The 15,899-nt window shown below is 35.8% G+C and overlaps 1 protein-coding gene across 2 annotated transcripts; it reads right to left on the bottom strand.

The window, feature by feature from the left end:
- Positions 1-6,861: 6,861 nt before the first annotated feature.
- LOC110333918 (prolactin) lies at positions 6,862-14,743 on the bottom strand. Of its 2 annotated transcripts, none has more exons than XM_021215703.1 (5): positions 14,661-14,743; positions 12,795-12,964; positions 10,422-10,529; positions 7,561-7,740; positions 6,862-7,207 (listed from the first exon to the last, which is right to left on the bottom strand). In XM_021215703.1, the coding sequence occupies exons 1-5, from the start codon at positions 14,692-14,694 to the stop codon at positions 7,016-7,018; spliced, it is 684 nt and encodes a 227-aa protein (XP_021071362.1). In that variant the 5' UTR covers positions 14,695-14,743; the 3' UTR covers positions 6,862-7,015. The 2 variants fall into 2 exon arrangements, with proteins under 2 accessions (XP_021071362.1, XP_021071361.1); XM_021215702.1 differs by having other exon boundaries at positions 6,889-7,207; positions 12,795-12,967.
- Between the last annotated feature and the right edge of the window lie 1,156 nt (positions 14,744-15,899).

The raw sequence follows: 15,899 nt of genomic DNA, 5'->3' as shown, positions 1-15,899 counted from the left end.
ATTAATTAATTAATAATAAATAGATCAATCAATCAATCAATCAATCAAAACATAGAATCCAGTTTGCTTCAGGTAACTACAGAAAGTGGTACCCACCCTAAAATTTAGCTTATATAATATGTCACTTCACTGAAGAAAACTGATTTTTCTGCTTCTGGAAGCTACCTATTGCAATAAGCTTCCCGGCAATGGCGAGATGTTGCGCCCACATCCCTTCACTGTGTTTGTGATTTTGTATGACTTTATCTCATGCATGGGTTGTTTTTAATGTCAAAATCCATGTCTTTTCATTTGTGTATCTACCCTGTTGGGATGGGACCTACTGTTTTGTCATAAATCCTTTCCTTTTTTTGCCATCTTTCTGCTTCATGTCCTATGTACATCCCTGAATCTTGAAATTGGGACTCTAATAATTACATATTTTTATAGATTAACATTCCAAAGTGCCTTACACCTTGCAGAGTGTCCAGCACCTCTATGTTAATTAATAACTAGTGTTATTATACGCTCTTGGATGCGTGGTAAATAGTAAACTGATTTATGGGCATAGATGAATTCCATGGGAATAATTGTATTGCTCTNTGTGTGTAGCAGACAAATTGCAGCATGTTTTTCCACTGGACACATATGATGTATTTATTCTCAAGATCTTGGCCTCATTAGCCATGTCTAGTATGGAGTCCATCTAATTAAGTAGCCTTAAAGGTCAATAGAAGAGAAGTTTGTTATTTTCATTTTATTCATGCCATGTAAAATGGTGTGCATATCTTGGAGGTAGATAATTATTGTAATCCATATGGTTCACTAGCTGTTTGAGATTGATGATTGCTTTTCTGCTCTGTAATATGTATAGTAACTCCATTATGATAGTACTATCTAGTACTTGTGAAACTTTCAGTACCAGCTACATTTTTCTATTTTCTATAATACAAGTAAGTGGTGTCTTCCACAACTTAGTCTTGGAGGTTAAGCAATACTACTCATCATATCTGCAGTAGCTATAAGGTTCTATGGCACCCCAGTGAATATTAATCCAAAGGATAATATCTATTCCTAGTAATGAGACTTTATACATTAATACACAGTATCTACTTGGGTTTTTGTTCCTTGCTGTATGATAACTATTTAAACTCTTTTAATATATGTATATATTTTAGAAAGTGTTTCCCATTGTTATTTACTCATTGCTTTGAAAATNGCCATTACTACTAATTACCACTCCCCTCATTACCAGCTCTACTTTACCATCCCATCACCTACTATATTTGATGCTTGTCTTATAAATTTTCCTTATCCCTTCATAACAGAAAATCCAATTTGCTTTTATGATTAATATCTTAAAAAGACTAGAGAAATTTTATATATATACATAATTTTCATATATATAATATACATTATATACATGACAATTACATCAAGCCATACCAAATATTATTTGATGAAAAAAATTGTTTCTTCTGAAAACAAATAACACAATGATGCATAATCTCTCCTTGCTTGTTTAATTGGCTCTTTGAAGTCTTTATAAGAGCAATAAGATGATGGAAAGAGATAAAGGGTATAGAAAAAGGAAATGAAGACATCAAGGTACTAATTAATTTTCTTTTGCTTATATTCTTAGTGCCTTTATTACAACAAAAGAGATAGTATTAAATACTACAATATTCATAGTTATAAGATAAAAATTGTTGGTAAAAGAATACTACACACTTTTCTAATATATCAGAAAATATTAACAAAAGGACCTAAGTTTTAATTTAAAAAACAAGTAGCAGAATACAAAATTAACACAGAAAATTTTCTAGCTTTTTTTATATGGTAACTCTACATAATAAATATATCAAGAAAGAGATAAAGGAAATTTTAACTTTCATGGTAGTTGTAAGGGCTAGTTTTGTGTCAACCTGACACAGCTGGAGTTATCACAGAGAAAGGAGCTTTAGTTGGGGAAGTGCCTCCATGAGATCCAGCTGTGGGGCATTTTCTCAATTAGTGATCAAGGAGGGAGATCCCCTTGTGGGTGGGACCATCTCTGGGCTGGTAGTCTTGGATTATATAAGAGAGCAGGCTGAGCAAGCCAGGGGAAGCAAGCCAGTAAAGAACATCCTCCCATGGCCTCTGCATCAGCTCCTGCTCCCTGATCTGCTTGACTTCCAGTCCTGACTTCTTTCAGTGATGAACAGCAATGTGGAAGTGTAAGCTGAATAAATCCTTTCCTCCTAACTTGCTTCTTGGTCATGATGTTTGTGCAGGAATACAAACCCTGACTAAGACAGTAGTCTCAGAATCCAAGAAAAAAAATCATGGAATAAGTTGAACCAATTCAATGAAACATTTTTGCAATAATATAATATAAAGAATATAGTAATATAATATTTTGTATATTATTTTTATAATTTTTAAAAATTTTTAAAATTTTAAAATATTTTATATTTTTATAATTATAATTATTTATATTAAAGTTTATATGAATATTTGTAATTTATCAATTTTATAATTTTATAAAAATATATACTAAGAAGACTTTGAAAAATTTGGAAATCTATAAAAAATAAAATATTTCTCATGTTTATTGTTTACCACATGCAGCTTTCATTAACCCTGGATCAGTCTTCAAGTTACTGTGTGCATATGTCTGTAAGTCCTGGAATTTTATGCTCAATTTGCCTTTCAGTAAATAAACTTGACAGCTGTAACTAATTCATTTTCTTGTAAATATCCCTTAAATGTTAAGGTTATTCATTAGCTCATGAGTGCTTTTCCTTTTTTCATGTCACTTGACATTAACAATTGATAAAGATACAAACTTACTGTCATCATCCACATCAGGCTTCTGAAACGAATGTTGACTCGGGTTGATGTATTAAGTGAACAAATACATAACCAAGTCCTGTTGACCAAACATAATTACAACTTCCTTTTTCTGTAGCTGAGGCAATTAGGCCATCAAATCTTGTACTCTCCATGAAGAACAATTTCTCTGCTGTGGCAAGTGGTCTTTTGAGTTGTAGTATTTCTTGTACTGGAAGACCATGCAATGGAAAATGTTTGCTACAAGGTACGCCCTAAATACAAGTAGAAATGCCCCCTTTTACCATTCTATCAGTAAAAACAATGCAAAAGAAAAACCACTGATCTCCAAGTTAACTGAGCAATTCCATTCTAAGTAGTTCTCTCCCCTTTTCTCTCTTGCCCTGTTTCCAGGTGAGGCATGATCAAACACCTGTACTTCAAAGATAGCACTAATCACAATATACAAATATAAACTCTCCAAACACACCTTGCTAAAATAACACATTGATAAAACCTCGAGGGACATTGTGAAAGGTTACTTACAGGTTCATAGTTGATTCAAAGCAAGCTGCATTTCTTAGAGCTAACACAACAATATGGTCTCCAACTCAGAAAAGATGCTTCACCTCACAGTTACTGTTAGTCTACATTCTACCTCCTATAAAAACAAAAAGATACACCCAGACCCAAGCAGAGCTGGGGGACAGACTGTATCAGTGTCTCTAGGTAGGTGACATTTTCCCCTAAGGAAATATTGACATCCTACTGAGCTTTAAAACAGTCCTGGCCCTACATCTATGTGTTTCCTTGTTTTCCTCCATGTTTGTCTTAGGCTTCAAGTCATTCTGTGAGTCTCCAACATGGTTACTTATTTTCAGGTTGGCAGGAGTAACAAAATTAATTCCCAATAATTTGTCTTAGTTCAAGGTCTTATGTCTTTCACGTTTTCTCTGATTCCTCTTGAGTGCTTCAAGCGATGTAAATGGTTTCAATGCATTTATGAACACTGAATTGCCCCATCTCAGCAACAGTCAATAATCCTAGACTTATCCATTCCTCTGTTGAGGGACATCTGGTTTTTTTCCAGATTCTGGCTATTATTATAAATAGGGCTGCTATGAACATAGTGGAGCATGTGTCCTAATTACCGGTTGGAACATCTTCTGGGTATATGCCCAGGAGAGGTATTGCTGGATCTAATGATAGTACTATGTCCAGTTTTGTGATGAACCGCCAGACTGATTTCCAGAGTGGTTGTACAAGCTTTCAATCCCACCAGCAATGGAGAAGTGTTCCTCTTTCTCCACATCCTCACCAGCATCTGCTGTCCCCTGAATTTTTGATCCTAACCCTTCTGACTGGTGTGAGGTGGAATCTCAGGGTTGTTTTGATTTGCATTTCCCTGATGACTAAGGATGTTGAACATTTTTTCAAGTGCTTCTCAGCCCTTCTGTATACCTCAGTTGAGAATTCTTTGTTTAGCTCCGTACCACATTTTTTAATGGGGTTATTTGAATTTCTGGAGTTCAGCTTCTTGAGCTCTTTGTATATATTGGATATTAGTCCCCTATCAGATTTAGGATTGTTGAAAATTCTTTCCCAATCTGTTGGTAGCCTTGTGTCTTATTGACTGTATCTTTTGCCCTACAGAAGCTTTGCAATTTTATGAGGTCCCATTTGTCAATTCTGATACAGAAAATGTGGTACATTTACACAATGGAGTACTACTCAGCTATTAAAAACAATGAATTTATGAAATTCTTGGGCAAATGGATATATCTGGAGGATATTATCCTGAGTGAGGTAACCCAATCACAAAAGAAGTCACTTGATACGCACTCAGTGGTAAGTGCATATTAGCCCAGAAACCTAGAATACCAAAGATACAATCTCCAAAACACAAGAAATTCAAGAAGAAAGAAGACCAACACATGGATACTTCATTCCTCCCTAGAATAGGGAATAAAATATCCATGGAAGGAGTTGCAGTGACAAATTTTGGAGCTAAGAAGAGAGGATGGACCACTCAGAGACTGTCCCACATGGGTGTCTATCCCATAATCAGCCACCAAAAGCAGACACTATTGCATACGCCAGCAAGATTTTGTTGAAAGTACCCTGATATAGCTGTCTCCTGTGAGGCTTTTTCAGTACCTGGCAAATACAGAAGTGGATGCTCACAGTCATCTATAGGATAGAACACAGGGCCCCAATGGAGGAGCTAGAGAAAGTACCCAAGGAGCTAAAGGGGTCTGCGACCCTATAGGAGGAACAACAATATGAACTATCCAGTACCCCCAGAGCTCGTGTCTCTAGCTGCATATGTACCAGAAGATGGCATAGTTGGCCATCATTGGGAGAGAGGCCCCTTGGTCTAGCAAATTTTATATGACCCAGTACAGGGGAATGCCAGGGTCAAGAAGTGGGACTGAGTGGGTAGGGGAGCAGGGTGGGGGGAAGGGGTAATAGGGGACTTTTGGGATAGCATTTGAAATGTAAATGAAGAAAATATCTAATAAAAGAATAGTCCTAGACTTAGCTAAATACAAGTTTCTTTCCTTAACCATCAGCATTGTACAGCATTTCTCCCAACAGATCTAGGTAACCATTCTCATAATCAATATATCTACACATATATATTTAGAAGGTAGTTTGAAAAGAACATCACATCCATTTATCAAAAAAAAAATCTGATCATAGACTTGTTGATGGAAACCATGACCTCCTCAAGCACTGTTTTTTGTTTGTTTGCTTTGCTTTGTTTGGTTTGGTTGGGTTGTTGTTGTTGTTGCCATTGTTTTTTTTTTTTTTTTCACTTGTTTTTCTTACTGACTTTGGATACAACATCTGAATTTCCTCAAGTGGGAGAAACTCATTGAAATAAGATCGTTGTTGATTGCAGTTATAACTTTGTGCCAGGATTGCTAATAGCCTTATCATGTTGCTGAGTTATCATAGTTGTTGACAGTTATTCTGAACTATTCTACATAGTGACTTAGGTTACCATTGAAGCCATTCAAAGGGTTGGGAACTCCTACATCATTGTAAGCTTGATTTATTTATTTATTTGTTTGTTTGTTTGTTTGTTTGTTTTTATTTTGCAGTAAATTCTTCAGGTGCTTCAGTAGCAATGTCTAAGTATTTAGTTCTGTTGAGAAATAATCAACAGCTCTTAATGTATAGATTAGGGGCATCATGTGCCTCTTTCAACTCTTGTGAGTAAGAAACTGACACGATGCACTGGCGTTTATTTAACTAATTTATAAATGTCAGCCAATTCTTCTATGCCTGATAGGTCCATTTATACAAAAATTTTAATTATTAGATAAATTTCTTTTCCAGATGCCTTTTTCCCACCAATAAGCAAAGTAGGTGGGAGAAATATGTCACAGAATGTTACACACAGTGACCAATTGCAAGAGAATGAAAACTGCCATTTGATTTAGATTATGTAGGGATAATAGGGAAAATTTAAGAAAGTTTTCTACAGTATGCTTTGTCCTCAATCAAGTACCAACAGTTTCCTCCCAAGACCAAGTTGATTAGCTCAGAATAGATGGAAAATGCAGTTGTACTTAATTTTCTATAATCTGCTCTCATTCTGTCTGGACCTCAGTTTCTTCAACCTGTTATAATGGGTAAAATGGTTAATGTGAAGACTTGAGAGTCCCCAGAAAAATTTCTAAAGCCAATTTTAAAAAAGATATTTAGGGATAATGTCTTGTTGTATCCTACCAATTTCAGATTGCTTAGCTGAGAATATACTCTCTAGATGCACCTCTATAGTGCTTGGTTTATTCATTCCTATACTGGAAAATTGTGTCACAGAAATCATCTGGTTTTCTACTCTTTTGGTAGAATAGATGGACTTGTTACTAGTAACTTCCTTCTTCAATTCTAAAAATCTTGGCCTATATTAACTTTCTGATATAAACTACTTTTCTATATGCATTATTCATAAGAATTAAACTTGCTATTCATGACAAAATTTGATGATGTGATTATGATGATTATGATGTCCAGGAATGATTTTCTATTAAATTAACAAAGGAAACATTGACAAATCCTTTTCAGACTTTGACATTTTTTTTAAAGTTTGTTTTTATTATTTAAGAAGAGACCAATTGCAGCCAAGCATGAACTGAAAACTATAAAGCAAATAAAACTTTTGAAGAAGTAGATTTTCAAGGATCATCTCAGAAATAGATGGACTGATGTGGGCTTAGCAGTTGTTTTTATGGACAATTTGGCACCTCAGGAACTTGAGAAAATTGTCCACCTTGTGGGAATCCCTGCGCAGGCAGCGAATGGTGTTATGCAATTCCAAGACTTTGGATTCTTTGTCAACTCCCTGCAGGGATGGAAGTTGTGACCAAACAAAGTAGATCCCATTTCCTTTCGCTTCAGGATAGGCCTAATTAGAAAAAAAAAATAATTCCAATTCATATATGAGCATTTTTGCATCCTTATTTCTTGTAATGATAGAATTCATATTTTGGGGAAAGACCTATGTAAAATTTCAGCCAAACTCATGGATAGTAGGTATATATCAGTAGGGTGTAACAAGTCAATTAGCCATCTAAAAGTTTAAACTAACATATATAGATGTGTTTCTGAGTTGACGGTTATTCTCCTCGTTGTAAACAGATGGCTAATCAGATCCTAGGCTTTCACCTAAGGTGTTTAGAGTATTTCAAGATTTGTTGCTCATTGTAGAAATCAGCTTTTCCATAAGTCAGAAAAGCTGAACTTTCTGGAACAGCTTACCTGGCTAATTATCTTCTCAACCCCCTCAAGAAGCCGCTTGTTTTGTTCCTCGATCTCTTTGGCTCTTGATAAGATGGCATCAGGGGCTTCATGAATACCACCTACTCCAGTTATTAGTTGAAACAGAGGGTCACTCCAGGAGTGCACCAAACTGAGGATCAGGTTGAGAAGAACTTCCGGCTAATTCACCATGTTGAACAATAATGAAAGCAAGTAAAATACAACAGAGTTAGTTAGATGTGTGTTTTGTTCATAGAGGCTGAAAAAAATATTCATTTTCATAACTATGTGTATTACTATCGTATTAGACCACAATATTATAGAAGAGTCAAACAACTATTAGCATGTACTCTGTTAGAGTAAAACCAAAAATATCTTGCTTATATGACTACTTTCATTTCTGTATTTGTGTATATGTGTCTCTGTGTGTGTGTGTACCTGTGTGTATATATTTATGGGTATGCATGCTTTTTTTTTGGAGACTAGAAAACAACCTTTGGTGTCGTTGCTCAGAAGCAGCCCACCTTGTATTATGAGATACAGTATCTCCCTGGCCTGGAACTTTCTCAGTAGCCTAGGATGACTGGCTAAACTGTGTTCACATTTCCTGTGCTGAGATTATAAGAATGCACCCCCGTGCGTTGGTTTTCTGTTGTTTTTGTTTTTGTTGTGATTTGATTTGTTTTTCAGATCTAGAACAGAGATACTTATCACTTCTAAGCCTTTTGCTGAGATCAAGTGCAGAGCAAGAGATGCACCTGCTTGTGCCTACTGAGTGCTAGGATACAAGGCATGCATCACCATGTCTGACTACATTCATGCTTAGTTTTTTAAAGTAAGATTTTGGCATATTCAAATTCAGATCTTCATACTTACTTGGAAATACTTAATTGACTTAAATCTTCATAGCCTTTAAATGACTATTTTTTCTCTAAAATATCAAATTCTTTGTGTTTTGATTAACCTCTAGAATTCTATCATCAGCCTTCGTGGTCTGGTCTACTTTTTCTGTTACTTTGAATGTTCATAACAAAGCAAAGTATTGGTGGCACTCAGTGGGTATTATAACTTAGTGGGTTCTAGGTTGCCCTTGGGAAAGATAAACACCGCCATCATCAGTGACTATTGACCCAAATAATTTTGACAATAGAGAATAAGATTTATCATTATATGAATATATTATTTTCATCTTCTTTTAGAATGTTAAAAGAAAGATACTATAAAAAGAGGATATAGAATGTGCTTTCAGCAGTGTACATTAATTGATTTCCATCACCTCTAGAAGAACGGCTTATTGGTTGTATGTACAATTGAAGAAAAATAACACAGAATTGTGCTTACAATACAAGCATTACTATAAACCACAACACAGTTTTAACCTACAACTGGCTGTCTGCTCACTCTCAAAATACACATAAAACTCATCTCTGATTTGAAATACTGACTGTACAGATGCCTCTTATTTACTCAAATGAAAATGAAAACAATGAGTAGAGAGCATTTCAAGAGATATTAAAATGGAAAAGTATAAAAGGTTTGAGGTAGGAAAGTAAGTGCCAAATGGTAATGACACCATAGCTTCCTGGGAGCATAATAGCACACGCAGAAAAGTGAAATCTTTACTTAGATGAAGCCACCACTGTAGGCCTACTAGTATTGAAACTCATAAAAAATTAGTATCACCCTCTAGATCCCATGTTCTTTATCTCAACAAGTGAAATAATAATGCATTGTGACATGGAATTTTTGAGAGGATGAATTTTCAGGAACATCATTAGTGTGTGTTGTGGATTTTCTATCATTAGAGTACTTTTCACTGAATATTTTCTCTTGGTCCTCAGCCTGTTATTTCATTTTTTCTTCTGTTAACACTATAATATTAATTAAAGTAGCAGGAATGTAGAACTGAGATGTGACAAATTAAATAGAGAATATAATGGAGATATACACATTTTGGAGACATACATATATGTATATCACATAAATATAATAAAATAAAATATATAAATCTCTATATATTATATAGTATGTAAATATTATACATATATATATATATATATATATATATATATATTATATATATATTAGCTGATTGATTAAAGATAAATATCACTAGTGTCTGTGAAGTAGACCAAACCATTTTTGAGACAATGTCTACCTTTGACTTCCCCATAACATAATCCACTTGTGTATAGATTTTTGTTTAGTTATGTTGAGATTGGTTATGGCATGGTGTATAAAAATTAATAATTAGACCTGCTATAACATTAAGACATTATTATCATATGAGACTCCAGTTATACCTGTGAAAGCACAATAAAGCAAATTTTCAAATACTTCTTGGTGAGGGGACTTTCAATATAAGATTCAGAATAAGGTGAAGAAGTCTGGGAAGAATGCAGATGTAGGTAAGGACAGGAGAGCACGACCAGGAGAACTTGCAAGGTCAGGAGTGATATGCAGTAGTCAGTAATAGAGACTGCCAAGGGAGGAGTTCCCAGAATGTAGAACAAACACAACTAAATTGACATTTCTTACATATTTCCTACAAATATGAATGTCAATTTATTCATAATCATGAAGTCCAGTTCAAAGTTTCCTACAGGATAACATATGCAATGTCACCTTCAAGGATACTTTATGGCTCAGCTACAATATTGTTAAGTATTCCTTTTTTTATTTTTTTAACCCACCCTTCACTGCTGCAATGTGTATTTGTTTTGGCCAATCACTGTCTCCCCTCCCTTTTATCTTCGCATGGGTAATTACTAGAGCTATTTCAGTGCTCTGATAACATGGACTACACCAACACCAGTGTACTGCCTCACAGATGTCGGTAAGAAGATGGGCTGAGGACTCACGGGGACTTTCAGGGCTTGTTCCTTGTCTTCAGGAGTAGCCAGGGAAGAAGTGGGGCAGCCATTGAAGGCCTTGGCAATGAGCTCACGGTCATGCACATACTGCCTATCCTAGAAATAGTAATAGAAATTCCATTAGCAAAGTCTGGGTATTTAAAACATATATAACCAGAATGTTCATGCATTTACTAGATATTTAAATTAAGTTTACAAAACAATTAAAATTAAGGAATTAAGTAACCCTTTTCTACTTATTTCCCAGCCTAGTCTGTAACTTTTTACTTCTTTGTCTTGTCTTTTTTTATAAATTACTAGACTACCCCATCCGGGAATCCATCCCATCATCAACCACCAAACCCAGATACTAATGCACATGCCAGCAAGATTCTGCTGAAGGGACCCTGATATAGCGGCCTCTTGTGAGGCTATGCCAGTGCCTGGCAAACACAGAAGTGGATGCTCACAGCCAGCTATTGGATTGAACACAGGGCTCCCAATGGAGGAGCTAGAGAAAGTACCCAAGGAGTTGTAGGGGGCTGCAACCCTGCAGGTACAACAACAATATGAACTAACCAGTACCCCCTGAGCTCGAGTCTCTAGCTGCATATGTAGCAGAAGATGGCCTAATCAGCCATCATTGGGAAGAGAGGCCCCTGGTCTTATAAACTTTATATGACCCAGCACAGGGGAAGGCCAGGGCCAAGTAGTNGGAGTGGGTGGGTAGGGGAGCAGGGACGGGGGTGGGGTATAGGGAACTTTCAGGATAGCATTTGAAATGTAAATAAAGAAAATAATAATAAATAAATTTTAAAAAAAGAAAAATACTTGCTAAAAAAAAAGAAAGTAAATAATAGCGTGTATTATTTTTGTTTGCTTATTTATTGTGCCTGGAGTTTCAGATTGATATGATTCCTTCACTTAAGCATTATTAAAAACAGCTTTTCATTCTGAATCTATGAACTTGTACAGGACTAAATTCTTCATATGTGCTGAATATAAGTGTGTGGATTGTGACTAAATAAACTGTAAAATACCAGGCATACATAATTGAAAAATATTAAACAGTGAACAATTAAAATGGAAAAGTTATTCAATATATAAGTTATAATTAATGTTAACTCATTTGAATAATGTTCTAAAATTTTAATTTATGTTTCTTCCATTACTTGCTTATTGTATTGAACTTTACTTTCTTGATAATGTCTGGTTTTTTGTTTTGTTTTGTTTTATTCAATTAGCCAATTTATTTATTTACTTTTCATCCTGACTGCAGTTTCTCTTCCTCTAAGTCTTTCCCCCAACGCCCCTGCCCATCCACTCCTCCTTTCTATTTCTTGATGGAAGGGCTCTCATGGATATAAGCAGGCCTTGGCATATCAAGTTGCAGTAAAGCTAGGTGAGGTTCTCAACAGAAGAACAATTGAAGCTAGAAGAGGCAGCCCAGTTAGAGGAAAAGGTCTCAAAAGCAGGCAGCAGAATCAAAGCCAACCTGGGTTCCACTAGTTAGGCACCCACATAACTACCAAACTACACAACTCTTACATAAGTTTAAAGGACTTAAATTTGCCTCATATATGGTCCCTGGTTGGTACTTGTATAAAGTATTATTATAAACTAAAATTTAGTAAAAATTCTGAAAATTTAGAAGAATTTCTAGGAAGATTTCAGAAGTGAATTATGAGCAGTCAACTACTGAAAGAGATGTTAGTGAATAAAGAGAACATTATAAATTCATATTTAATGTAAGTGATGAACCACTTTCTGAATACCCACTGATGTACTGAAGTTATTTCTAACAAGTGCCTTGTGAATTGACTCAAAGAAATCAAGTAAGTCCTTGGAAAGGCCTGTATCAACAATAGAGGGCCTTTCTCTGCTTCCTACTTTAATTGAAACCCTGCTATGAAAGTTTTAACAAATGGCTCTGAATGTTTGGGGCTGTCTGAGGACCGATTATTTTTTTATTCCCACTACTGTGTGGCTTCAGTTTAGGTTAATTCTATCCCATCCACAGAGTTCACTCCTGTCACGCTGTTCTCCTTCACTGGGCATTTGCAGAGTACCACATGAAAAAAACCTTCTAGATCCTGGACTCACACACGTGAGACTGTGAAGACTTCTGCCACTATACAGAGTGCTGCACACCTCAAGTTTACATTTAAAAACACAAATTACAAAATATTGAAGGTCGCTTCACTTTTGCAAATCTGTAAGACTTTATGAAATTGTCCCATTCTCCTTGTTCCAACTTTTACAAGCCGGTGTTTCTTTTTCCCTTGAAGATATAGTTCACAGATCACTCTTTAACTGAAACACATCAGAATCGTTTTGAAGAGATCCTTTTTAAAAGATTCCAGAAATGAGTGAAGTACTTACAAATTCAATGAACATATCTGTATACAGGGTATGGATGTAGTGAGAAAGCATGACCACACGGTCAAACAGCTCCGGTAGAGGCGTCTGGCAGTCATCACTGTGGCAGATTGGCATAGGCTGCACATTTTGGCAGAACAGCAGGTTTGACATCAGCAGCAGGAGGAGTGTCCCTGCTAAAGAAATGTGGGAACGGCTGAAGAGAACCTTACCTGACCCCAGCACCTTACATGTGTGCTTGAATTTGTGGTGAAGGAAGAGTCAACACTCTACACATTGTGTTTACCTGATATTAACATTTTCACAGATATGTGCTGCGGGGAGGGTAGATTTTGTCATTTCTGCACTTGTCTCAGAAGTACTTGTTCACTTTGCAAACATTCTGAGTATAAATTAATCTGAGCTAGTGTATTAAGTTATTGCCTTAAGGCAATTTCATACCATGGAAGTTTCTTCTGGTCTTGAGTAGTCACATTCTCTAAGAATTTTTAATATTTAAGTCAATGTTAACCACAAAATTACTATACAGCACTGTTAAATAGCTCACTAGCTGAAAATTTTCAGTTATTGAGATATATTTCTTGAAAAATACTTCTAATTTTCCCAAAACACACTTCAAGTATATTTACACAATACAATATATATAAATATATATTTATACTTTCAGAGGCTTCATAATTTGTCTACATGTGTGAAAAAATATGCTTTTGGGATAATGGTACTCCAGCAGTAGCTTTTATAATTCATAACTGTATAGATGTTTTCTGAGTACATTTATCTGAACATTTATCATTTGAGGTTTTCAGTTTAAAATGAGATAAAAATTAAAGAGGGGCTTTCTCATATGTGTCACAAAAACGTTTTATGTTGCTATTAATTCTTTTGGTTTCTTCAAATGTCACCAAAGAAGTAAAGACAATTATTTAATACTAGCCTCTTTATTTTCCCCTTCTATTGAAATGTCGCTTCTATTTAAACAAATTCTCAGAACAATATAAGCCAGACCCCTGCCATCACTATGTGTGTTATGCCTGCCTTGCTGAAGATTTTGTCACACTTATTAAAACTCATTAACCAACTCTTAGTGAGACCTGGCAACAAGAAAATCTTTCTTGCTTCTTTCTAGAATTGTGACAGGTAGACCCAAGGGTCCTCTTGGCTGTGTCAGTCCATGTTCCCAGTCTCTGCAACACCAACTTTGTGACCTGGGTTGCTACTTGTTTTCAGGCTCAGTTTGCAGTAGTTGGGGGGGGGGGGGCGTTCAGAGTATCCACGATTTCTACCCATTAGCTACAAGTAGCAGCTTCCTGTTTTCTTCCTTACTTCCATTATGCCATCACTATTTACTTCTGGATATCTCTAGATGAGTCACATCTCTGAAAGAAGGGTATCTCCCCCGCTTGAGAGCCACTGATCTCATAGTCTACTGTGCTTAAGTATGAATAATTTCTACATTAATGAAGAAGCTATTACTTTAAACTCCATTGTTAACTCACAGTCAGCTGTATCTCTGAGACTGACCTCAGCATGGGTAGGGACTCTTAGCTGGAGTACAAGGCGAGTGTCTCATGATGTTCCCATCTCCTTCTGTGGAATATCAACAACCCCATCACCCTTGCTCTAAGCCAGTTATCTTTGTATTTTCCTTATCTGTTGATATGAATAAGGAATAAAGTTATTTTGGACAACATCACAGTTGTCTTGAGTCTGTGTTGGTGGTTCTGGTCATGCAATGTCTGGAGAAAGGCAGTTATTCTCCATATCCCTCTAAAGTCAAAACCTGCATTAGGTAAAATTTCAGAATAGACACCCCTATGCCATATCAGGAATACTGAGAAAGTCACATAGTCACTAAGCTGCAGCACATACCTTTCCGGGCTGACCCCTGGCTGTTCATGGTCATGGTGACTGCTGGGAATACACTCCACCAAGATGGCCCGAGAAAAACCACGGCTTTCTCATCTGCAGACACTGGCTTTATAAACCTTTGACATCTTCATGAATATATATAATCAGGCATTCTCTTCTACTCCCAATCATCTATTTCCGTCATTAAGATAGCCCCCATAATTTTAAACATCAAATGGTATTTTATTTCTTATTCATATTCAGGAAGACATTGGCCAGAAATGAAGGATTTTGATTAATTACAGCAAGAGGAAATGAGAGAAATGCTGAGGCTGAGACCTTGAGTCTAGTTTGAGCTAGAGAATCTATAAAACTTATAGATGGCAATTCCTTCAAAATTACCCCCATTTCTTCACAGAATCTGCGATATGTACCATGGCTTTTAACTTAAGAAATAGCTTCAAACATTGCTACTTATGAATTTTTCATTCGGGATTATTGGGTGAGATAAAAGCTTCAAAATATATACACTAAATACCAAGGCATGTGGACTTAAACTTGAAAATATAAAAGTTCTCACACTCTGACTCTCTTTAAATGGTCTTTGTTTTGTCTTTTTAAAAGTAATATGCCTGATGGCAAGTTTGTCATCTCATATATTTGTCTCTTGGTTTTAGTATGTAATGATTCATTTTCATATATTAACAAACAGAGGTTCAGAGAAACTAAATGCACAGAAAGCAGACATTCTTTTATAATGAGGTTAAATTCAGGGAGGATTGTTGCTTGAAGAATTATGAGACACATGTAAAGACAGGAAAATGCCATTTAAAATGCATCCATGAGCACCCACCCCCAAAAAGCATCACATGTCACCCATTCATCACACAGTTTATTTGGTGAAGGAGCACAGTCATTTTTAGGACAAAGTATATTAATGCATGCAAACACACACACACATGTTCCGATAAAAGTAAGTACATAGTGTAATCAATTATAATTCTATCTACTTATCTCCACTCACTGGGAGGATATAGATAGATAAATTGTTATAATCTCATAATCTACCTGCCTCCTCTGACCTAAAAGCACTCTGGGACACAATGACAAACATGCATTTTCCATGAACTCCAAAGTTCCACTCATCTTTTAGTGATTTCCTAAATGATATCATTTGAGTGAGTAATAATGAAGTTGCTGACGACTTTCTTTAATTTGGGGGTTCATTCATCTGCAGCAGTTTGTGACCATCAGTTTTGG

The sequence above is a fragment of the Mus pahari genome, chromosome 16, assembly GCF_900095145.1.
Source record: "Mus pahari chromosome 16, PAHARI_EIJ_v1.1, whole genome shotgun sequence".
Lineage (NCBI taxonomy): Eukaryota > Metazoa > Chordata > Mammalia > Rodentia > Muridae > Mus > Mus pahari.
The sequence above is the reverse complement of the archived record's forward strand: the minus strand, read 5'-3'. Positions and strand labels throughout refer to the sequence as shown.